At 31.2% G+C, this 26358-nt stretch overlaps 2 protein-coding genes across 2 annotated transcripts; one reads left to right on the top strand and one right to left on the bottom strand.

The window, feature by feature from the left end:
• The first annotated feature begins 6490 nt into the window (after positions 1 to 6490).
• Positions 6491 to 7528, top strand: LOC135143338 (leucine-rich repeat transmembrane neuronal protein 1-like). Its single transcript, XM_064075225.1, has 2 exons — positions 6491 to 6572; positions 6640 to 7528. Exon 2 carries the CDS (start codon positions 6649 to 6651, stop codon positions 7507 to 7509), a length of 861 nt encoding a protein of 286 aa, XP_063931295.1. The 5' UTR covers positions 6491 to 6572; positions 6640 to 6648; the 3' UTR covers positions 7510 to 7528.
• A 10338-nt stretch (positions 7529 to 17866) lies between these two features.
• Positions 17867 to 18886, bottom strand: LOC135143247 (leucine-rich repeat-containing G-protein coupled receptor 5-like). Its single transcript, XM_064075143.1, has 2 exons — positions 18797 to 18886; positions 17867 to 18750 (listed from the first exon to the last, which is right to left on the bottom strand). Exon 2 carries the CDS (start codon positions 18741 to 18743, stop codon positions 17916 to 17918), a length of 828 nt encoding a protein of 275 aa, XP_063931213.1. The 5' UTR covers positions 18744 to 18750; positions 18797 to 18886; the 3' UTR covers positions 17867 to 17915.
• Between the last annotated feature and the right edge of the window lie 7472 nt (positions 18887 to 26358).

Here is a 26358-nt window from a genome sequence, read left to right as displayed (position 1 = left end):
GAATAAAATGCGTGGGGTATAATGTCAGGGATCTAATAAGCAGGTGATGCGTATATACATATGCGTTCACCGAAAAAAATGTTCACCTGTGCTACGGTGCGTTACAACTGGAGAATCGTAAATGACATACTTTATTACTCAATTATTTTATATCCTAATATATTATTGTTTAGGACTTAATTTTTACCTAACGTATTTCTAGTAGGTAGCTGTTTAATCTTACTATTTGTTAATTTTTAAAAACATGAAAAATGAATGTCATCACGAAAGTCTAAACTTGTTTTTAAATGTAGTTTTTACGAAATTTGCTCTAAAAAAATTTTGAATTAAATGTTTGTCTCTTCAGACATAAATGTTTATCTTGAAACATTTATATGTTAAAATATAAATTACACGGACTATATAATCCTACTTGGAAATCATCTAATTTACATACAGTAGCCCCTAAATCTATAAAACAACCCGACTACCTAGGAACAGATGCACCCTCTTAATCACTAGAAAAACTGAGGAATCTCACCTGAAGTCACTGACCTTTTAGCAGGTCGGAACATATATTTTAAAAGCAACCCCTTCATGAATAGGGATTTGTGGGGTGAGTGCGTTATTATGATCCGAGGTGTCGGCTTTTTCCCGGATTATATATTAATTAAATTTTGAATGTCGCAGCATGACCGATAAAAACTTGCTACAAGGCGATCTATTAAACCGTTTCCTGTTGTCTTAGAGCTATCCATATTTGAATATGGGTTATCTATTTTTGATCATTGTAGCATCTGCCCGAAGAAACATCATAACGTCATTCATGTTTGGTCTATATATTATTTTCGAGATATCAGAGCCCGTTATCTTGATCTGAGGTGTGTAGGAAGTAGTTTTTTAAATTTGCGTTCTCATTTCGATTTGTTACATGACGATATTTCGAAGGTGCATGAGGTGGGTAATTTATGGTTGCGGCTGTGCAAAAAACGAGCTCGGTTCAGACCCGCATGGTAGTCAATACGGCTAATAATAAATATCCAAGAAGCGAGTACAGAAAATGCAGAGTTCCGTAAAGCAATTAAAATAATTTAAGGCAAGTAGCAATGTGGACTTACAAATTACACTTCTTACGACACAAACAAATAAATTATTGAAAAATTAGATAAATGTATTTGCGTGTCATTGTGGTGTAATTATTGAAATCTCACAATCATTTCGAGCCCTAGAGCCAATCATTTGACCATTCGATGGGAACATTTTGTATGGAATTGAAAATTATCTTTATCTGTTTTGCAGGAAACGGCGGATTTATCGCCGGTTTATACCGTGTAATCTGTGACTTTGAATTACTGGTGGGTATTTTTTAATTGATTAAATCCGCGAATTATCCTTTGCTAGTGTGCCGTAGATAAGCGCTCTCGACCAGGTAGAAATTATCCACCAGAACCTATTTATTAATGGGAAATGGATTCAGTGCACTTAAAAAGACGCCGTTCGACGCAAACAAAATCGTACACCGTTAAAATCCTTGGAAAAAGGAAATTTTAAAAAATCTACGAAAGTGTCAAATCATCTAAGATAATTTTATTCAATTTAACAAATTATTGAACAAGACTTTAACAAGTTTTTGCAAAAATGGAATTTTTAGTTTAATGTGTTTCGAGTGCAAGTTCCCAAAATTTAAAAATGAAATTTTTGGCGTTGTCGGCAAAATTTAAAATGCAAATGAAAAACTGTTCCGATTGTTAATCATCTTGTTTCTTAAATACATTGTGTTACAACAGGAAAATCTGCATCAGATACAACTGTTCTTAGTCGAACATTTCATTAGCGGTAAGTACGAATTTTTTATCAAGATGGAATCTTGTAGTCGGATCGATCCAAGATCTTGCGTCAGTTGTTACTGTTTTGTTAATTTTATAAAATAACGTACTCTACAGGTGTAGTTTATGAAGCCGTCTTGAGTTTTTACCTTAATATATCTTTTAATTAGTAAAATAAGTAAAATATTGTCAAAACAGATATTTAAGGAAAGTATACTTTAAATAAAAATAAAAAGTCAGCATAACGAAACTCCCGCTGTGAAGCGGCTGCAAAGACAACACATTTCATGAAAGAAAACTTTACAAACTGCTGGCTGCTTAATGAATGCATAAAAAGGAGATAAATTAATTCATGAATGAAATATTCTTGTAAATAGAATAAGGAGTTTGAAATTAAAATGAAAATTCGCCGTCATAAAGCAAGAATTTATTCGTCTGCTTGTTGTACAGTCGGTTACATAATCGATAATCGTCACAGGTAAATCAATAAATAAACAATGCTTTTGTTTGAGTTCGTTATACTAATTAATATTGTGTAATAAAGTCTAGTTTAATAGAATATTTAATGATGACTTTTTTTGTTAATTAATGACAGATAAAGGTAAACCCACACTTGAAACTGTAGTTGTTTCAGTTATTTTTTAAGTAATTAAAAAAGTACTGAAGTAAGGAAAGTTCGAGACTTTATTAAAAGAAATGCTTAAAAGTGTTGACGTAAGTTTGTTTGTGTAGGGTAGAATCTAAATTAAATATTTCTTACTCCGTTCTTGACTGAACATTCTGCGTCATCTAGAAGCGAGTAGATGAAACACAGCGCAAGGTTATTTGAGTTTCTGTACGGGAGTGATTCTCTTCATCAGTGTTCTCTCACTCAGTTCATATTTCCCTATGTTTAAAGGATCCTATTGATTTGCCGGCTTCTTTAAAATCTGTTTTATAAATTTTAAACTTCTTTTCTTTTAAGTTAATAACAACCGAAAAAATGTTATATATTTTTTGGTTTAGTTTTACCCTCAGAATAACAGAAATTCTACCTTTTTTAAATAAAACAATATTAAAACTGTTTAGCGGTCTCCGATATTGTTCGTCCCTGAAATGCGACAAATACCGATTTTAAATCAATTATAATGTTTTGAAATCTCCAAACTGGAGTTGGTGTTTGGTAAGAAGATTACGTCGTCAAGTGATATTCACGTAATGAAATATAAAGATGACGTCATACATTTTTTTACTGTATTTTCCTTGAAAAAATATTTCGACGCAGTATGCTAAGACCTAAGATAGATCTTGAAATGATAATAGGTTTCATACGAGCGTTCTAGGCAAAAGTTGTGCTCATTCTAAATAATGCACACTGTATATTTTCAAATACATAATTAAATTTTTATAATAAAATCAAGAAAATAACACAAAACGGTAGAATTTTCTGTGTAATAAGTAGTTTAAGTTAAGTCCACGCCTTCACAAACATTTTTTTCGTTTCCTAGTCTTCATTGGCATAAAAGAAATGAAGCAGATTCACGACTTATTTGTACAGAGCGAATAAATTTTCAAACCGTGGTTTTTCTCTTTTTTATGCCGAATTTTTTTGTTTATTTAACTTTTTGAAGGAAATAAAGTGGAAAATGTAGTTTTTCATAGTTGCTCTTTAGATTCAAAAGCATTTTCTTTTACTTTAACTTTTAATTTAACCAAATGGAAAAATATATCAGTACAGTTAACTTCGATTATTATCTATGTTTATACATCAAAAGAATGCGACGATTAAGCACGTACCAAGGTGTCTGACCAGAACAGGGGCAAGAATTTGAATGATTTTGCCTCCTCAAAACAAAAGAGGCAATAAAATATTTACTAATTAAGCTAAAATTAAAAAAAAAACGTTCCAAATATTATTTCGGATATTTAGTTGTTATTATGATTAAATGTACGCGGGTGCAACATTACTGTATTATCAAATTTTCTAGAAAATGGGCTGAGTCGTTCTTCATTTGGTCAATAAAAAAATTGTGACTTATATTTTTACGTTCTTTATCCTGGTGTAAAATGTGTTGATGCAAATTGGATTTTTTGCGAAAATCTGTATAAGAAATCAAGGCGGATTCATACACTACAAATATAGGGGTCTGTCATTTTATAAAATTTAAATGACGGCTACTAAAAAAAACATTGAGCGGATGTCGTCCAATTATTGTGGAGATGATTTTGGTTATTGTTTCACCATCTACACGATAGCATATAAAATTTGACAAGAATGGGTCCAATTTTTTTCGAGATTATCCGCCTAATAAAAATCCACACACAGAGATGACAGCCACACGGAAATGGGGAACCTATTGTTTCGTACTCTAGGGGTCATGAAACATGAAAGTAGCCAGTCATTTGATAGACTATATATAGTACACAGAATAAATACAAAGTGTTGTCGACTTGCAGTTATTTTCTTTTAAATCGCCAGATCCTTCTATAATTTTGGTTTTCTACTGTCAAAACAACATAATTGATATAACACATCACAAATTACATTTTTTTATCGATGTTGCTTTTTTTAATAAATAATCCACTTGGATTTTTTTTGAACGACCAAATTTTATGATTTAATATCTACAAACTTAATTATGATTTTTTTATAGAAGCCTCTTTCTAAAAATTTCGTATTATCACGCAAAATTTTGAAATGACGTCATCAAATTGTTGGCGGGGATAATCAAACATTCCAAAAATACGTATGTATAGGTATAGAAGGCTTACTATCGGTCCATTAGTTTTGGAAAATATATACCGGGTCTCTGGAAAATGGCGAATTAACTCTTCCAGTACGTTACGTACGGGCGTTTCGGAAGTCCCAAAAAAAAATAATAAAAAAAATCTTTATGCTGTAGATTACGAAAAAAAACAGAATTTTATAAAAGAAAAATTGGCAACACTACGCATCTAATGCGTGAATACCTCCCCTGATTTCTTAATAAATTAATAAATAAACCAAACAAACACATTTAATAAGAGATTTATAAATTATAAACAAAAACAAAACCAACAAAAGAAAAACTAAACCCTAGCGAAGATGTTCAAAATTGCTAACCTGCGCAAGCTCGTAATGTTTCCAAATTTTGATCATTTTTTGTAAAAGTTAGTCATCAGTAGGACTTGCTAAAAAAAAACTGATTTTGGCAAATACCCTGTAAGAAAAGAGAGGGTGGATGGGCGGGGGTTAGTACCTGCTAAGATAAGACTGGTTTTGGCAAATGAGATCTCTCTAAGAAAATAGAGGGTGGGTGGGCGGGGTTAGCATCTTCTAAAATAACATCGATTTTGGCAAATTACATACCCTCTAAGAAATGAGAGGGTGGGTGGGCGGGGCTATTTGTTGGTAAGATAGGACTTTTTCAAATTCGTAAAAAATAAAACAGTAAAAGCTCACAAGATTTTTTCAAGTTCATCCAGCAACAAAACACCAGATTCCTTTAAATTTATCTGAAAATAAAACACCAGAGGACCTAAAAATAACTGTGAATATTTTAAACGTAGTGTTTTGAAAATTTTTCATAGGTACGTCAAACATTTTTAACTGCTTAGGTACTCGATTTTGCTGATTTGTACCTTCGGTTATCTTTGTCCATTCTAACTGAAATGGTAATTAAAAATGGTCATGGACGAGAATAATATTAACTAAAAGTTTTATTTTTACTAATTGTGATAATGAATGTGTTATTTGGTTGTTAAACGTAGCAAGAGAACCAATTTTAAAATCATAACTCCACCAAAATGTGAAAAGGATTTTTTTTACTATTTTTCCCAGACTCACCAGTTGATTGTTATGAGCGTAGCGGAGCCGGAAACGAAAGACATATTGTTTCATATTCTAGGGATAATGAAACTTCAAGAACACATAATGACTCTATTACAATACTTTCGAGTAGTATGTCCAACAGCTTTAGATTTTATTTGACAAGCAAAACAACAAAAATCGATAAGCAGACAGACGAACAAAAGGAACCTTGTATTTTCGTATTCTACAAGCTCTGAACTCTAAGAAAATATAAACTTCATTAAAGCTTCTATGATTTTAAGCAGCAATAATTTAAACGTTTTAAAAACCCGTATGTAGTGACAGTTAATTAAAGTGGGTGTTTATCTCACTTTCAAAGTACATTTTATTATAGAAAAAATATTGTTCTAACGCTGTCTGTATATGATACTTCCGTGTTTTGATGTTTTTAGAATTTTCTTAAGTACTTAGTTGATTTTGGATGTGCATGAATGTCAAGCAACGACATCAAGCTTTTAAAATTTGGCATTAATTAGATATTAAAATAATTCTTAAAAGAAAATGTGGTTGTGATGTCAGGTGGTTCTTGAAACAGTAGTACCGCGTGATCAGATATGACTGAGTCTGTTGGCAATCCTGGATTTTTAATTGAAATTGGTATCATGATGTTTTCTATAATTTCCGGTTGTCAGTTGACATTTTGAATTTCCAAAATATATCCAAAACATAACTAAAATTTATCGCATGTTACGACTGACATATCTGTCACACAATTACATCCGTTATGCCAACATAAACAGAAAAAAGTTCACATTTTTGTTTAAAAATTACTGCCAACAGACTCAGTAATTTCTGATCACGCGGTATTACTGGTTGCATCATTGCCAAATTTAGAGTTATCATTAGGTCAACCAAATACTGATAGTGATAACAAAACAAGACTCATTTACCGACATTGTGAGTGCAGTTATTTTTTCCAAAAAGTGTCCATTCTCCTCGTAAGTAATCTCTAAATTATTCAAAATTATGCATGGGAAATCTTTCAAGCCAGTAACTTTGTTGTAGGATTTCATAATGCAGGTCCGACTTCCCTTTGCGCTGCTTCTGTGTTTCATTGTCCCGTCCTTTCAACGATGCACTTCGACCATTGCGACAACTCAGTGCGATTCTGCATCGTTTTCACGTGGACATCCGGTGTCTTTGGGGTCCTACAAAAACCTCTTACAATTCAAGGGAACCAACATCGAAGAAATACCTGCAGGAACGTTCCGTCTGTTGCCAGAAGTCACCACACTTTATCTTAGTTTTAACGCAATTAAAAAGTTAGAGCCGGGCTCCTTCGAGGGCTTAAGAAAACTAAATCAACTGATCCTAAATCACAACAGTTTAGAAAGCATCAGTAACGGAGTGTTTCGAGGCTGCGACAACCTGAAGGTGCTTGATTTAGGAGCGAATAAAATTAAGGTTATTGAGAGAAATGCTTTTACCGAACTCATAAATTTAGAAGAAATCGTTCTGTCGTTCAATCAGTTGGAAAGTGTTCCTGGAAGCCTGGGCGCTTTAGTCGCAGTGAAAAAAATAGATTTGTCTAATAATAAAATCAAGTTCGTAGCATCGAACGCTTTCGCTAAGTTGAATTCTTTGGAAGTTTTAACTTTGGAAAGCAATAAAATTCGGTACGTTCAAGACGATGCCTTCAAGGGTTTGAACAAAGTGGAGGAGATTAATCTAAAGGACAACTATTTGTCGAATTTAAATGCTGCCAATCTTATAAATAACTTGAAGTCGCTGAAAACAATAAAACTTAGTGTAAATGATTTCGTCTGTAAGACACTAACGGCCATTATTGAAGAATTCGAAGCGAGGAATATCAAAGTGACGCATGGAGTCTCCAGATCGAATGTTACTGTAAATGGAATCGCTTGTAAATTGTAATAAATTTTTACTCTCGTGACTTTTTTCTTGCGATTTAACGTGGTAGAATGCTACTAATTATTCAAATGATTTAAAAGTGACCGTTAAACTTGCAAACCCATTAAAGAAGTAGAAGAAGCGGGCTTTGGGATCGCGGAATGCCGACGTTCCAAAATTGTATTCATTTCTTACTGAAACACCCCCGGGACTGTTTGTAAGCTTGTCCAATCTTAAATATTAATAATCAACTTTTACCCTAATGGAAAAAATTTATTCAGCCTCATTCAATGGTCTGACGAATTTGTAGGAATTAGATTTATTTCGGGATCAGATCCCTAATATTCCACTTGGCGTATTTCATGATTGCTCTAACTTAATCTACTTAAATTTGGGGAGGAATAATTTAGAGAAAATAAATGGTGATGTTTTCGCACACCTGAAGCATCTCAGGGAACTTATTATTTCATCTAATTTGTTAAGTTTCGAGCAAAATTGAGAAACTTTAGATGAGCTGAAATAACTAATTCGAGATGTTAATAAAAACTTACAGGTTGTAGTTTTGTACGGGGTAATAGCTACGTGCAAAGTACGTGAAATTATTACAAATGAAAATTTTGCTCCTTAATTTAGGAAAGATTTAAAAACATACTATAGTCCATAAAGTGACGCAATATTTTCAAATAAAATTTACAAACAGTTCTTATCCTTTTTTAGCACAGCAAATTTTCCTATATAAAACATTCAGTTTCCACGAAAACCACAAGAAATCGATAAATAATATTACAAATAATATTAAACACATCGGGAGGTTATTTTTTCAGGTGGGAAAAATAAATAAAAAACTTACAACAAGAAAAAAATTAAAAAAATTGTGATGACGTTATCAACTTTTTACTAGGACTAAATATGTCGACATAGATAGATGTAATAGTGTAATGCGGACATCAACAACATTCGATCTTTTGTTGAATTTTTTGCTTGATTTTTTGCCAAATTTTTCCTAGATTTTTTTTGGTAGCTTCTTTTCTTATTTTTTTCTTCTATTTTTCTTTATTCTATTTTTTTTTTGCAAAATTTTTTTGTTCCATTTTTTCGATTTTTGTCGTTGCTTTTTGATCGACTTTTACTTCGATTTTTTGTGGAATTTTTTTGTTCGAGGTTTTGTTTAATTTTTGTTTGTTCTTTTGTTTAGTTTTTCGTTAAATTGGTTAAATTTTTACTCGGTTTTTTTTCCTTATTTGATGTTCGATTTTTTGGATGATCTATTGTTCTATTTATTCCCTCAGTTTTTTGTTCTATATTTTTATTCCATTGTTTTGCTTTTTTTTTGTCCAATTTTTTTAAATCTTTTGTCCATTATTGTTAGATTTTCTGTTCAATTTTTTTTTTACTTTTTTACTCAATTTTTGGTTCAATGTTTTAATCGATTCCTACTCAAATTTTTGTGATGATTGTTCGCATTGTTAATTTTTTTTTCGCTTTTCTCTTTCATATGTTGTTCGACTTTTTGTTGGGTTTTGTTATAAGAACGAAAGATATTTTCGATTTTTTTCCTAAATTTTTGCTCGATATTTTGTCTAATTCTTGAATTTTTGCTTGATATTATCCTGACTTTTTTGTAGATTTTTTTTATTTTTTGTTGGATTTTTGTTCAGTTTTCTATTCACTTTTCTGTTCAATTGTTTAGATTTTTTTATTCCACAGTTTTTTGATGGATTTTTTATTCATTTTTGCTCGATTTTTGTTTGCTCTTCTGTTTGGTTTTTTGTTGTATTTGCTATATATTTTGTTAGATTTTTGGTTCAATTTTTACTCAGTTTCTATTTAATTTTGTATTGAATTATTTAATTATTAACTTTCTGTTCGATTTTTTTTACTTGATTTTTTTTCTATTTTTTGTTCGATCTTTTGGGTGATTTTTGTTCTGATTATTCTCTTAATTTTTTGTTCAAGTTTTTTGTTCCATTGTTTTGCTTTTTTTGTCCAATTTATCTTTTTTCCATTTGAGTTCGATTTTTTGCTCGATTTTTTTTACTCAATTTTTAGTTCAAAGTTTTTTCTATTCCTACTCAACTTTTTTAATAATAATAATAATATTTATTAAACGGAGCGATTGTTCTCCTTTATCATGTTAAGTACAGAAAATAAATACAATTACATACTTATAACTGACATCGACATCATCACAATATACAATATACAACATAAGTAACGTAACATACCATTAAACAAAAAAAAATATATAACACATTACAACAAAAATTATCCTGCACTTAAAGTGTTTCGTACCAAATTTTTAAAACGCTGCAAATTGTTGATTTTTCGCTGTAATTTTTTCCATATTTTGTTGGATTTATTGTTAGATTTTTTGCTTAGTTTTGTTCAACTTTTGTTCGATTTTGTTATAAAAAAGAAACAAATCGGAAATATACAACCAAAAATTTTATTGAATTTTTTCGATTTTTTCTTTAAATTTTTACTTCAATTTTTTTTTCTGAATTTTTTGTTCGATATTTTGTTCAATTCTTACTCGATATTTTGCTGCTTTTTCTGGAAATGTTTTCAAATTTTCGTTGGATTTTTGTTCACTTTTCTGTTTGTTTTTCTGTTCAATTTATTTTACTGAATTTTTTATTAAATAGTTTGTCTAATTTTTTGTATTACGTTTTTTTTTTCTTCTTCGAATGTTGATCGATGTTTTGCTCGATTTTTTGTGACATTTTTTGGTCGATTTTTCTGGATATTTTATTTACTCTTCTGTTTAGTTTTTGTTTTTTGCTGTATAATTTGTTTGATTTTTGGTTCATATTTTACTCGGTTTTTGTTCAATTTTTTATTCGATTTTTACTTCACTTTCTATTCGATTTTTCTTGAGTTTTTTTTACATGATTTTTTTTGTATATTTTGTTCCATTTTTTGGGTGATCTTTTGTGCGCTTTATTTTCTCAATTTTTGTTCCATTGTTTTTCAACTTTTTTGTCCTTTTTGTTAAACCTTTTTTTCCATTTTTGTTCGATTTTTTTGCTTAATTTTTTGTTCGACTTTTTTTTACTCAGTTTTTGGTTTAATGTTTTATTCGATCTTTTTACTGATTTTTGGTTGTAATTTTTCCAATTTTTTGTTGGAATTTTTTGTTAGATTGTTGCTCAATTTTCTGTTCGCATTGTTATATTTTTTGTTCGCTTTTGTGTTTCATATTTTGTTCGATTTTTTGTTCGGTTTTGTTAAAAAAAAGAAGCAAAACAAATTGGTTGGATATTTTCGATTTTTTTCCTTTGAATTTTTACTTGAGTTTTTTCTAAATTTTTTGCATATTTTATTCAATTTTTGTTCGATGTTTTGCTGATTTTTTTGTGAAATTCTTTGGTTTATTTTTTGTTTGCTCTCCTGTTTAGTTTTTTGTTCGCTTTTTTTGTTCAATTTGATTTTTGGTTCAATTTTTAATGAGTTTTTCTTGGATTTTTTATTTGATTTTACTTAACGTTCTGTTTTATTTTTTCTTGAGTTACTTTTACTTGATTTTTTCTCTCTATTTTTTGTTCGATTTTTTGCGTGATCTTTTGATCCATTTATTCGGTGAATTTTTTGTTCTATTTTTTTTGCTCAATTTTTTGTTCAATATTTTTTTATTCGATTTTCTTATGTTTCATGTTTTGTTCGACTTTTTATTCCTTTTTTGTTAAAAAAAAGAAGCAAATCGGAGACAACAAAAAATTTGGTTGAATATTTTCGATTTTTTTCTTCGCGTTATTCGTCGATTTTTTGACTGAATTTTTTGATGTATATTTTGTTCAATTTTTGCTCGATATTTTGTTATTTTTTTTTGTTGAATTTTTGTTCTACTTTTCGTTGGATTTTTGCTCAGTTTACTGTTGGTTTTTCGGTTTAAATTTTTTTACTCATTTTCTTGCAATTTTTTTCATTTTTTTCTGGAGTTTTTGGTCGATTTTTATTCAATTTTTGGGTGCTTTTCTGTTTACCTTTTTTGCTATTTTCATGTCCGTTTTTTTGTTCCATTTTTTTTTGTTTTTTCAAAAAATTGAACAAAAAATGTATTGTTCAATTTTTGCTCATTTTTTGTTGGATTTTTGCCTGGATGTTTTATTTCATTTTTGCTCAGTTTCTGTTCCACTTTTTTCTTCATTTTGTTTTCAATTTATTTCTTCTATTTTTGCTCTATTTTTCCTTATTTTTTGTTCAGTTTTATTGTTGATCTTCTTGTAAACAAAATGTGTTGCTTTGTATTAATTTTTTTGCGACATTCTGTACGATCAGTTCTAAAAAATAAAATTGAATAAAATACATACTTATCCAGAAGCATGCAACTCATTTCAAATGAAATTTATTTCGCAAAATTTCAAGGTAATCTGATAAAATCGCCAACAGACGACAGACCGATGGAAACGGAAGACTTACTTTTTTATATTTTAGGAGCTATGAAACGTCGAGAAAACAAGAAATTACGCTCTTTCTGTGAAAAGCTTCTCACTGAAAACCTTAGCCCCATACTGTCAATAAAAATGCTGAAAGTGCAGAACACTTAGAAAATAATTTAGTCAAAAGCAAAGAATCAGGATTTTAGGACCCATATTTCTAAAACAGCTACTGTTTTGTTGGAAAATTCTTGAGTGCATTAAAAGATGGTGAAAATAAAAAAATATTAAGAACAAAAAAATCACGGCAATAATCAAACAGGAACAGTCGAATAATGTGACAAAATCTTTGATATTTTAAAATATAATTAGGAACATGTACGCAATAAATTTTAATTGAAAGAAACTTTATTACGATAGTTAACATTTTTCAGTTTAACGGAAAATTTTTGCATTAACATGCAGCATCTCATAATGTTATATTTTCGAAACCTCAATAAGGTGTAAATATAACATATTTTGTAAATTCTGTCTTTGCATTTTTAATAAGAATTTGCCGTTTCCTTGAAATGGGCAGCAAATCTAGCATTTCTGAATTATTGGTTGCCTACATGCCAGGTGGGAAACATGCAAAATATCAAAGTCAACTTGATATTCAATCTTTTATAACCACTTGTATTTGAAACATTATTGATTGAGAGAAAACTGATACCGTTGCATTTTAAAAATGTCAAGTATCTTAAATTCGTTGTAAAATGTCAATTACTGGAAACAATTTAAAGTCTTTAACTAGTAATTGTTTACACTCGTACTGTCTCGTACACACATTAACAGACTTTAATTTAACTCATTCATGGGTTAGACAGAACAAAACGCCGTACTTTTAGAATTACGCACTAAATGATTTAAGTTAATTATCGCCACTAGAGATAATAACTTTCATGCTTAACACTTCCCCGAAAGTATCCCGACTTACTATTTCCTTCTCCGCCTCAGCGCTAAAACAAAACGAGCACACAAACAAAATTCCGTATAACCAAACATAATGAATTACGTTTTAATAACTCTTCTCAAAACAAGATGGAAAATTAGTTGAGCGTAATCCAGGATAAGATTTCCCGGAAACGCTTGAATTTGCATATTTCCCTCTTCAAGTTTGTCAACAACACTTGTCTTTCCGTGATTAACTCCTATTCTAGTTGCCTCCATTTTTTGTTAATTGCGCGTTCTGATTACTGCGGCAGGATTAGATAGCTGCGAAATTGCAGGGCGATTTGTTACAGGTAAATCGCGAAAATCCACGACCATAAAGCCCTATCTCTTCACGACGCTCTAATGGAATACGTAAAGACAAATTAAAACGTGTAACGCAAAGATATCGTTTAGATGTCGTCTCTATTTGCAGCGGACGGAATTGCGGGACATTCTGCATCCTATTATCCTTGCAATTTTGAATAAAACATCCTGGGAGAACAGAGAGGCGGCTTTTATTTTTGATAACTATCGAACGACACGTCACGTTTTATTAGAGGAAAGTGCAGTAAGGTAAATTGTTCTAAAATTTATCTTTTTTTTTAAGTAAATTGGATTTAAAATGAGAAGGAATTCATTCGGTGCTCTTTAATACAAGCTTTCTACATTGTTGTCAACATTTAATCAAATATTTTGTAATACTGTTTTGTTTTGATATATCTGTCTTGATTGCACCGACGGCACGCTGACGCTCGTAAAAGTACAACTTTGATATATAACTTATTTATTTGTCTTCTGAACTACTGGACCGATTGTTGTCAACTTTTGTGTGTATATTAGGATTATTTCCATAAAAAATTTCATGCTGTCACTTTCAAAATTTACAACAGTAAATTTGTTTTTATTTATATAAATTACTAAGATACCCTTGCACTTGCAGTGTACAATTCCGTATTGAGTTTTCGTCCTAGACATCCAAATTGTCGGGAAAAAAAAATCAAAATTGTATAACAGTTTGCATCATAAGCATGGTAAATAGTTAATCACAATTTAGTCGTTTATCCTCTCCTAAAAAATTGATGACGTCATCTCAAAATTTTGCTTAATAAATCCTCTCTGAAATGTGTACAACATTATGACTCTATACTTGTGGTTTATCACAGTACTCATATTTTACAGAATTACGTCAAGGACGACTGACTACATTTTCCCGAAATATTTGGGAAATTTTTTGATATCACAATTTTTCGTTTTTACTTTCTCTTGGATTTTACAATTTTTTGATATCGCTGTTTTTCGTTTTATCATATTCTTTCATTTTTCAATTTTTCCATTTTCCAGTGTTTCGTTTTCATAATTTTTCCTTTTGGCAACTTCAAATTTTAATTTTTCAGTTTTTGTCAATTTTGTAATTTTTCCATATTAAAATTTTTCAATTTTCGATTTTTCAGTTTCTCAGTTCTTAATTTTCCGATTTTTCAATTTTTCGTTTCGTCAATTTTTCTTGATTTTTCGTTTCCATTTTCCCGAATTTTTTAATTTTCATTTTCTCGATTTTATCACAATTTGACGTTTTTTCATTTTTTTTAATTTTTTAAATCTTTAATTTTTCAATTCCCCGATTTTCGAGTTTTTAATTTTTTCAATTTTGCAATCTTTGGGAGTCTCAATTATCCGATTTTATGATTTCTTTAATTTTCAATATTGTGGTTTTACAACACTTATTTCGCTTCGTCGATTTTTAAATTTCTAAGTTAATTTTAATTTTTCGATTATTCAATTTTTCGTATCTTTAATTTTTCAAGTTCTTGTTTTCCAATTTTTAGATTTTTCTAAAGTTCTTATTTTACACTTTTTGGTTTTTTCATTTTTCATTTTTTAATTTTACAATTTTCCATTTTTTTGATCTGAAAAGTTCAAAAATGAAAAACTGAAAAAACAAAAAATTGGAAAATCTAAAAAGTGGAAATCGAAAAATTAAATCGAGGAACTTAAGAAACGAAAAATTGAAGAACTGAACAAAAAAATAAAAGTTGAAAAACTAAAAATCGGAATTGATGAATCGAAAAATTGGAAAGACGAAAAATTATAGCATCGTCAAAATTGTAAAGTCGAAAAACTAATATTGAAAGATTGAAAAAGTGAAAAATTAAATATCGAAAAATTGAAAAATCGAATAAATGTGAGAGTTTATAAAATCCAATATCTGAAAAACATAAAAATTCAGAAGTCGTAAAACTGAATATCCAAAAATTGAAAAATTTTACATTAGAAAAAATATAAAATTAGAAATTTGAAAAACAGAAAAACTGAAAAAATAAAGAAAATAATAACAAACGAAAAACTGCAAATCGAAAAATCAAAGAAATGAAAAACTAAATTAAATTTAAAAATTGAAAAGTTAAAAACTGAAAACTCGTGAAATTGCACATCGCAAAATTGCAAAATCTAAAAATTGAAAAATCCAAAAGCTGAAAAAACAAAAAAACTGAAAAACTGAAGGTGGAAAAATTGAAAAATTGCAATCGAAAAACTGAAGAAACGAACAATTGAAAAATTTAATTTGCAAAAACAAATAATTATGAAAGGGGAACATTGAAAAATCGAAAAATTTTAAATCGAAAAATTGAAGAAACGAAAAAACACTAAACTAAAATTGAAAACGTTGAAAAATCAATCTTTTGCTGAATTTTTTGCTCTGCTTTTTGTTCTATTTTTTCTGGAGTTTTGTTTGATTCTTTCCTCGATTTTTTATTCAATTTTTTTTTAACCTTTCGTTCACTTTTTGCTCTATTTTTTGGTCGATTTTTTTTCTACTGGTTTTTGCTATTTTTCCATTTTTTCGATGTTTTATTCGATTTTTTTACTGAACTTTGTGTTCGATTTTTTGTTGAGTTTTTTTTAACTAGATTTTTTTCTTTTGACTTTTTTCCTTCTGTTTTTTCGGTGATATTTTGTTTTATTTATTCGCCCATTTTTTTGTTCTATTTTTGCTCAATGTTTTGCCTCTTTTTTTAATCGAATTTGTTTTTAGATTTTTTGCCCTTTTTTTGTTGGATTTTTTTAATTATTTTTTTTATTCTTAACCCTGCCCCTGAAGATGCCACTTACGAAAGTGTGCGAAACGTTGAGCCCGAAAACTCAATTGACACAATCCCAACCCAGAAAACGATCATGTATTTTTTTGTTCTATATTTTATTCAATTCCTGCTCAATTTTTTTGTTCATTTTTTTTTTGTCTACTTTTATGTGTCAAGTTTTGTTCGACTTTTTGTTTGGTTTTGTTATAAAAAAAGAAACAAATCGGAAACATATAACTAAACATTTGGTTGGATTTTTTTTTCGAATTTTTATTTGATTTTTTGACTGATTTTTTTTGGTTTGTGCAATTTTTGGTCGATATTCTGTTGAATTTTGAAAGTTGAAAGAAATGATAAATTGAAAAATTAAAAATTCAAAACTCGTTAAAATGCAAATCTAAGAATTGGAACATCCAAAACCTGAAAAATCAAAAAATTGAAAAATTAAAAAACGAAAAATCGAAGGGTTGCATATTGTAAAACTGAACAGAAAAGTGGAAAAATTGAAAAATTGCATCCGAAAAATTGAAGAAACGAAAAATTAAAAAATCAATCTTTTGCTGAATTTTTTGTTCGATTTTTGTTTGATACTTTTGATACTTTTCTCGATTTTTTGTTTCATTTTTCTTAATCTTTTGTTAACTCTACTCTAAATTTTGGTCGATTTTTTTTTACTTTTTTTGCTATTTCTTTTTCAGTTTTTCGATTTTTTATTCGATTTTTTTACTGAACTTTGTGTTCGATTTTATTGTTGAGTTTTTTTACAAAATTTTTTTCTTTCGTTTTTTTTGTTCAATTTTTTGGGTGATATTTTGTTTTATTTATTCGTTCAATTTTTTGTTCTCTTTCTGCTCAGTTTTTTGTTCCAGTGTTATGACATTTTTTTTGTCCAATGTTTTCGATTTTTTGTTTTCATTTTTGTTCAGTTTTTTTACTCATTTGTTTTTCAATATTTTTTGTCAATTGCGGCTTAACTTTTTTGTTCGCAGCGTTATATTTTTTTGTTGGCTTTTATGTTTCATGTTTTGTTCGATTTTTTCTTCGGTTTTGTTAAAAAAAAGAAACAAACATTTGGTTGGTGTTTTTGATTTTTTTCTTCAAAGTTTTGCTCGATGTTTTGCTCCTTTTTTGGTGAATTTTGAAAAATGAAAGAAATGAAAAATCGAAAAATTAAAAATTGAAAACGCGTGAAATTGCAAATCTAAATTTAATCATCCAAAAGCTGAAAAATCGAAAAATTGAAAAATAAAAACCAAAAATCGAAGAGTTTGCGTATCGTAAAACTGAAGAAACAGAAAAGTGGAAAATTGAAAAATTGCAATCGAAAAACTGAAGAAACAAAAAATTGAAAAATTTGATTTGAAAAAAAAAAAAATGAAATGGGAACTTTGAAAAATCGAAAAATTTGAATTGAAAAATGGCAAATCGAATAATTGGAAAACGAAATATCGAAAAAACTAAAATTGGAAAATCAAAACATTAAACTAAATTTATAAAACTGAAACATTGAAAAATCGAATGAATGAAAAAATAAAAAAGAATTCAAATCGAAAAATTGTGAAATTAAAACTTTGTAAATTTCAAAAATTATAGATATCAAAAATGGTAAAAAAAATATTATTTTTCCAAGAAACGGGATTTATTGGATTGCACTTCAGAGACTAGGGAAATTGTGTTTAAATAAACTTCGACCAATTTTTTTTAATAATTATTTGTATTCGTAACCAATGTGCAGCTTTAAATAAATCAATAGCAATATGAGAAAATCATGGATAAAGAAAACAAGAACACAACAAGCGAAAAAAGAACGTTTTCTCCCCGAGTTTAATGCTTGTGCTGCACTGTAAATTTTACAAACCATCACACATACGTTATCCTACAGCACAACTGTAATGTGTGTTGCATCTGCACACAGCCTCATCCATTTTATTAATTTAAACTCATAAATACGGATTTAAAATGCACAAAAAAGATTTATTTTTGCTAGAATGTACACACCACTTTACGAAATAATGTTTGCACTTTTCTTGCAAAAAATTAAAATGCTCCGGTTAGTTGGTCGACTAAAGTTCTCACAAATAAAATTATTTTGCGCCAGGTGAATTCTTTCTAAGGCGAGTAAATTCTCCATAACGTTCTCAACTTCAATTTCCTTGAGGTGATTGCCTTCTAAATTAAGCTCTTCGAGTTTCACTAGTCCATTAAACGCACCATTTTCGATAGTTTTGATTCTATTAGAAGCCAAGTTTAATTTAATTAACTTTTTAAATATCCGAAAACTTGAGCTGTTCAAACTTTCCAAATAGTTGAGCGATAAATCTAGATATTCCAGTTCTCTCAACGGCTCTAACCCGCCTTCGCAGATACTTCTAATAAAATTATGTTTCACGTATAAATTCTTCAATTTTTCTAACCCTACCCAGTTGATCCGACTTAAGAACTCTATATCGTTCCCGGATAAGTCAAGAGTTTCCAGAGCGCCACATTCGAGAAACACTGCCTGTTCGATGTTAGCGATTTTATTACCAAAGAAACCTAAAATTTTCAAGTGAGGTAGCCCATCAAAAGCCCTCAGGGCGATCTCCCGGACGTTCGTCGTATTAAAGTAGAGACCTTCTAACTGCGGCATGGACGTGAAAGCCGACGACGGTATTGCGCTGTTATCTCCATGAAGAATACACAATTTCGTCTGATTAGTCCTTATATTAATTTTGTGGGTCGGCTTGAGTGTTAAGCCCACGCAAACAGTGACGCCACTGGAATCCCTGCAAGTCTCGCCTGAAATTTCGGAGGCAACTGCCAAAAAAGTTATCAAGCCCAGATTTAGCATGGCGGAACTGAAATTAATAAAGTTACGAGAGAAAAACAGATTGTTATACTTACTTTGCGCAGATTTGTATGGCGATTGTGTCTGGTTTATTTGACACAGGTCAATGGTTCAGGAGATAAGGGCGATGCGTTTGAAAGTAGGGCCGCGGAGAACGAGATTAAATGCTGGTTTACAGTACGAAGTGTGTGTTATTAAAAATTAATTGTTCGAAGTGACGTCATCGACTTTTTGGTGGGGATGAGTATTTGATTTTTAAGGGTGCTGTTCTTGGACAACAGTGAAACACATGAAATTTAGTAACACTTTATTTAACAACTTGTAATACATTCATAAAGTTGGGCATGATTGTTACAGTTGAATTTTACGTCTCTACGTTGTGTTTGATGGTTTCCAGGCTCAATAAAGCGCTGCAAGGCTGCTAACAATTTAGTTTGCTAAATTCTTGACCTAACTGCTACAGTAGAACATAGGTTAATTCAACAGACATATAATAAAAGTAGCAAAGTTTTAATTTATATTGAAACGAATCAATAATTATTATTGTTGAAATTTATTAAACTGTTCTGTTAGGAACATGTCGTATTATTATGTTAATGAATATATTAGCACAGTTAGATCAGAGTAGTGTATGTCATTAGGTAATGCGTGAATAAACTGTGAGTCTTACTTAGGTGATAGAAATACCAATATAAAAAAGTGGTCTTATACTATTAGTGACAACTTCCCTCGCTTTTGAAGTACAATCAAGCAAGTCCCGTGTTGTAGAATAAGTATAGATAACACCGGTCATACTTTAAGAAAAAATCGTCTAAAATTATTCAGGCAGAATTTCCTTCGCACCTGAAGTCAAACATGCAATCAAATTCAGTGTTTAAAAAAATATTCTTCACATGAAAGTCATGAAACAGATGACAAATACTGACTGCATAAACATTTTTATAAAGTGATTATGATTACAAACCAAGATGGATTCATAAACCAGAAGTATAGGAATATACATATTATTTAATGTACAAAATTTGGAGGTGTCGTCATCAAATTTTTAGTGCGAAGGATTAGGTGAACTTTGGTTAGCGTTTCACCATCTACACTATATTTTTAAATTTATTTAAATATAAAATTTGACACCAGTCTGTCTTCTAGTCTCCATTAGTTGTTTTAATCTACATCTTGATATAAATTATTCAGGAGATTTTTCCAACAGGTTTGAATTGGACAAAATTATACAGGGTTAGTATAAAGTCCCGGAACGGTCGAATAACTTTATTTGAATTTTTTTTTTCTGAAATTTGCTGATATATAGTTAACCATGGCGACTTGATTACAACATTTTTCCTTTTTTTATTGCTCTCGGTTTGACAGACAGGGTCACCTACTTCTTCTTTTTTAATGGAACACCCAGATTTTTTTGACATTTTCTAAAGCAGAATACTTTCAGGAATTATCAACACGTTTATTTCTTCTGGTACAAAGAGAATACAAAATATTTACAAAAAAACAAACACCTAATCTAAGAAATAAATCGTGTTATACCATAACAGACATATAATTCATTGAGACATTTTGTTGATCGATTACATCACTGCCAAATTGTAAACCGAGAACATTTTGAACATTTATTGTAGTCTTACTCATAGTTTATAATTTATTAGTATTTTCAAATATGACGTGATTTTACAATATTCGGTGTTTTTGTGATTTTTTTTCTATTTTTTGTGTCAGTAGAAATAAACATATTGATAATTTCTGAAAGTGGCTTTCTATTCTGCATCAGAAAACGTCAAAAAAAATCTGGGTGTTTCATTAAAAAAAAAGTAGGCGGCCTTATCTGTCAAACTGAAAGCGATAAAAAAAGGAAAAATATTGTAATCAAGTCGCCATGTTTAACTATATATCCACACCAAATTAAAAAAAAAAGCTTTTCAAATAAAGTTATTCAGTCTTTCCGGGACTTTATAGTAACTCTGTATAATAAAAATTTGAAGTATTGGTGCAAAAAATTCAAATTTATTAAAATATAAGAATAATCCTTTTATATAAATTTAATTTATAAAATATTTTAACGGAGATTAAATTAATCATATATTTAATGAGGCCTTTAGCGACGTCTGATTGGCGCAGAGTCGGTCAGGTGGTACTTTAACGTCGTGTAAATAATTGAATCGCAGCCAAATATTTATTGAGCTTTTATAAACCGTGTCTTGTACTTTTTATGTATAGTTTTGAAGTTCGTATTTCAAACGTTTTTAATAAAGTCTCATATTGAAATACTCTCTCCGGACAATTTTCAGTTATTTTGTACCAAAGATATTTTGCCCATTTAAGTTTATTAATAGGTGTTCAGTTTGAACCTTTTACGTCACTCGAATCCCAAACAAGGCAGTGTTTTACTTTAGATCAAACTAGAGAAGAAAGTAGTACTTTTAGTACCAACATATCCTCAAACTGATCGTAATACAATACTTTAACGATGCAAATATTGGTGGGTCGAAAGCCCTGATAGAGGTATCGGGGGCAGGAATTAATTCGTGACAACCGCGCCCCCTTTCTGCGTCGTCGTTTCCCCAGGATCTGAGGCAGCCTTGTCTTGACCAGATAAATTTTTTTTTTTGGTTGCTATTTTATCCGATAAATTTTTATCACAGTCGTTACTGGCGCCCGAGTATCTGTCCCTGTCTCGGGTTATAATCTGCGTTCGGTCTATGACGATTGCCTTCACTACCTTGACGTAAAGTATACTATTTTTTACCAGGATCCAGGTTTCGTTGTAATACAATACAATATTCAATCTAACCTCTTTGATCTGACTTTTTCTTCGGGAAGAGAAAATACATTTCCGTATGGCAGAAGATGAGGGACTCCCCCGCATGATGGTCGGGAGGAAACAACCCACTAAAATTTCCTTTTTGGAACTGTCTTGCAGCATAACTTCGGGGAGACTTGACTTGACCTGAACTGACCTGATCTGATCTAACCTGACGTAATCTGAACTAACCTTTTTTTAGACGTTCATAGGTTCTATTGCTCCCTTCTCTCTAGAGAATGTTTACTTATTAAGACTTCTCTTCTCCTGGCGTTGCTGTGGTGTCCATGTCGTTTTCTTTTCTTAATTCGTCTTTCTCTTATTGTTTCTGTCTTGTCTGTCTTTATATTTATCTTTTTCCAGTTGGTTTCATCTACGAATATAGCTTCTATCATATTTTCAGTGTTGAGATTTCCTTTCAAACATGCCATCTCAGTATAGTTGCTTTTAGAGATGTGTACTCAAATTTGTCCTCACATCAAACGTTTCACAGAGTTGATCCGATGACGGACCTCTGTGGGAGCCATTTTCAATTCATTCTTTGTTTAATAAACAGCTCTATTTCTCTTTTTGATAAATACGAAGGGATCGCTTTTACTAGATACTTACTCACTCCGCCTAGTTCAGTCATTTTTTTTCAGGAGTCCAATTGAACCCTTTTTTGACAACCACTACTCTCAGGGTACACTACATATTACTATCCTTCCCTTCCCTGGTCACAGATTATTTTGTTTTTCATGTCTCTGTTAATATCTGTCATAAAGAGTTTGTTAAACGCTATCCTCTTAGAGCTGATGGTGGTTTTGGTGTCGTGTAACGCAACTGTGACATCACGATTCCATAACCATTTCCATATACATCTTCGTCTAATTAATAACATCCTCTGTCTTGACTTGACCTAACCTGACTTGACCTGAATTGTACTGAATTGACCTGATTTGACCTGACCTGACCTGACCTGACCTGACTTGACCTGACCTGATCTGACCTGGTCTGACCGGACTTGATTTGCCCTGTCCTGACCTGACTTGACCTGACCCAATGGAGCTGACTTTTTTTTCAGAGGAGTTCGGAAATCTTCTAAAGACATTCGAGTCACTGGTGTTCAGAACGTGTTCGAGCATATTGGATTCGCGCCAATCTGCCTATACCTGCCAACTAAAACCTTTCCTCTTCTTCTCGGACTTATCCCGGTATCGTTTGCACGTAACTTAAGTAAGTCCTGTTTTTTGACATCTTTAATCGTGTTCTTCGCCTTCTCTCGTCCATTTCTTTTCTACTGATCACCTTTCTCACGAAACTTCGTCCTCTTGATTCACGGCGAATAAAAAAAATCATCACAATTGAGACAGGGCGGGTGGGCGGGCTTATATTTTGCCTTTTTGTTTTAATATGTATAGACTTTTTTTTAGAACATGAAACTTAAAACATGTTTAAAATGGAAAATTTGTATAAGGAAATATCGATTTTGCAGTTAGGCTCCGCCCCATAATTATAGATATATAAATAGAAAAAATTGGTCTAAAGAGTTTAGACAGTACTTCCCTCGCTGTCGGAAACTTGACGACTGCATGACTATTGTGTTTTTTTCTCATTACATTTTTGTAGTGGGAATTAAAAAAAAAATTGCGATGACGTCATCAACATTTTTGCAAGGACAAGTATATCAGTTGGGATAGATGTAGTGTAATACTAAGAATAAAATTATTGTATTCCCAAATTTTCGGGAAAAGAAATTGGGTCGTTTTGAATATTGATTTGTTATAATCAATAAAATAACGAAACAATTTACTCACGTATATGGCGCCGGTGTGTAATATGTAGAGAGCGGATTTCTGTCGGGCTAGGCAAGGCCAAACTCGGTACGGCTCGTACGGGATGCGAATTCATTGCGGTTACGGACTGCACTTCGTTTATTTGAGATTAGAATAACGCTGTTTCGTTGCACTCTGCTGTTAATTCCCGTTCTCATTTACTTAGCCGTTTGATTAATAAATCCTTAATTATATTTATGGAATTAGTACCGATTAAATTCAGTGATTATCTATCACCCGCTATTGAGTCCCGGCGATCCAGCGCGTCCCCACCGATAATCGTGACGTAGCCCGACAGAAATCCGCTGTCTAGTAATATGAGAGGCAACTGAAAATCGTTTATGTATAAACATTCTTAATTTAAGATGAGAAGCGCAACAGGATACGTGAGAGTCAAACAGAGAAACTGTAAACAAAACGACCATCGGTTTTATTGCTTCGACTTCCGCTTATTATATAAAACATTGAGTTTTATTTTAATTTTTGACGGTGGAATTCACAATTGGTTGATTATAAACATGTCTATTCCACATTCGCGGAACCTAGACAGCGCACACGTCTGTAATGTTAAAGTCGATGTAAATAAGCGTGCTACCCTTATGTTTCAACCAAGTTCTTATTTTAAAAAATTTTGTGTCTACCAAATTGGGTTGGTCCAATGTAATACTAATAATAAGTGTTGCCTTTAATTTAATCAATAAAATAAATTGACTTCATTAATTTTTTTGAGCCACCTCTTAAGAAAATGTAAAAAATATGAATGAAGTGATACAGACTCATCATATTTTTACGCTTTAGATAGGATTTATTCGGCAAACTTTCGAGCTGACGTCATCAAATTTTTTGAGGGGGGATTAGCAAATACATTTTGATAAAAAAGTTAACGTGCTTATGATAACTTTAATATATCTCCTATGTTTCAAAGCATTCGGTTTTGTAGTTCCTGATTAACTCAATAAAATAAATTCACGCATTCATTAATTTTTTGAATCATTCTGTATATGCAAATCGAAAAAATTTGAATGGAATGATAAATCACAAGTACAGACTCATCATATTTTGTACATTTTAGATAGGATTTATTCAGCAAAATTTTGGGGTGACGTCATCAATTTCTTAGGGGGGATGAGCAAATACATTTTGATAAAAAATTTACCATGCTTATGATAACTTTAAAACATCTCCAAGATTTCAAAGCATTCGGTTCTGTAGTTCCTGAGTAAATCAGTAAAATAAATTTTGCGCATTCATTAATTTTTTTGAGTCACCCTGTATATGCAAATCCAAAAAATATGAATGGAGTGATATATCACAAGTACAGACGCATCATATTTTGTACATTTTAGATAGGATTTATTCGGCAAACTTTTGAGCTGACGTCATCAAGTTTTTGGAGGGGATAACCAAATATATTTTGACTAAAGATTTATGATGCTCTTTATAGCCTTAAAACATCTGCAACATTTCAAAACATTCGGTTTAGCAGATTCAAAATTAAATTGCAAAATGTTGTTTTATAATTTTGATATTTTTTTCCAAAAATCTGGACGTTTCGGGTAAAAACTGAATTCGGAGTCGTAAACTACATGTGTAGGACTATGTTATTTTATACAATTTAAGACCCATTTACTATGTACAATTTTGAAGCGACGTCATCGCATTAGTGGTGGGGATGATTAGACAAATTTTGGTTAGCGTTTTACCATCTACATGATATTCCTAATATAAGTACAAAATTTCACAACAATCGGTCCAGTACTTTCGGAGATTATCTGTCTAATAAAAATCCGGGACGGCAGACAGACGGACAGACAGACGGAAATGGGAGACCTATTTCTTCGTATTCTGGGGGTCATGAAAGATCGAGAAAACGTAAAAGTAGAGAGTCGGTCGACGGACCCGATTATAATACTTCCTTTGCTTACGCTCGGGAAGTAAAAAAAGGCAAAATATAAGCCCCGCTCACCCACCCTATCTAAATACTAATGATTATTTTTATTCGTTGTAAGCCGAGGGGCGGAGCTTAACTGCATAATCCTTATTTCTCGACGAGAAATTACCACGTGAAATATGTTCTTAAGTAAACGTGTTATACAAAGAAAACTAAATGTGTTAATTGAAAAAGAAAACAAAATGAAAAGCCCCACCCATCTGTCTCAATCTCGGTCGTGATGAACTTTTTGTTCGTTGACAGACCGAGGGGCGGAGCGTAATTGAAAAATCGATATTTTCCTATACAAATTTACCATTTTAAACATGTCTTAAGTTTGTTGTTGTGAAAAGATGACTACACATATTAAACAAAAAAGGCAAAATGTAAGCCTCGCCCACCCGCCCTATCTCAGTTGTGATGATTTTTCTACTGGTTGTGAGCCAAGGGGGCAAAATCCTTATTTCTCTAGAAGAAATAAAGAACATGTTTTGAGTATCGTGTTGGTCAAAGAATACTATGTATATTAAGAAACAAGAATCCAAAAATTAAGCCCCACCCATATCCTAGATTCCTACAAAAATTTACCAGATTTACCAGTTTAAACATGTTTTATCTTTCTTATTGTGAAAAGAAGACTACACATATTAAGAAAAAGGGCATCTAAGCCCTTGTAGTTATAATACCTAATCTGTTTTTGAGACGAATAGCAACGTCAACGGCAAGTTTATAAATCGACCTTAACTCGTCACGCAAAATCGAATAATAACCCGAGTGTGTCATGGGCTTCGCTCGCTCTATTGGACTTGTTTCGCAAAAATGCCAAGATTTGGTGGTTCTAGTTCCAGGTCGAGCAACTGGTGAGCGCAAACTTCCGCACTTGTTCCTCATCGACGATCTCTTAGCCGAAAAGCAGAAACCCCCCGACGCAAAAGCGCGAAAAGAAGACATTCCTATTCCTGTTCGTACCTAAGCAAATAGGGTTAGAGTTAGTACAAAAATCTATGATCGCTAAGTGTGTCTTCTTCCATCACCTTTCACCCTATCGTCGTTTTGTCTACACCATCG

This window comes from Zophobas morio, unplaced genomic scaffold, assembly GCF_036711695.1.
Source record: "Zophobas morio isolate AGI-343-1 ecotype UQ-CSIRO unplaced genomic scaffold, CSIRO_AGI_Zmor_V1 ptg000002l, whole genome shotgun sequence".
Taxonomy (NCBI): Eukaryota; Metazoa; Arthropoda; class Insecta; order Coleoptera; family Tenebrionidae; genus Zophobas; species Zophobas morio.
Note: the sequence above shows the minus strand (reverse complement) of the source record. Positions and strands in the feature narration are given on the sequence as shown.

What these genes read in the sequence shown, in the direction of transcription:
- LOC135143247 (XM_064075143.1), bottom strand. Translation starts at nt 18,743, where the DNA reads ATGCTAAATCTGGGCTTGATAACTTTTTTGGCAGTTGCCTCCGAAATT.
- LOC135143338 (XM_064075225.1), top strand. Translation starts at nt 6,649, where the DNA reads ATGCAGGTCCGACTTCCCTTTGCGCTGCTTCTGTGTTTCATTGTCCCG.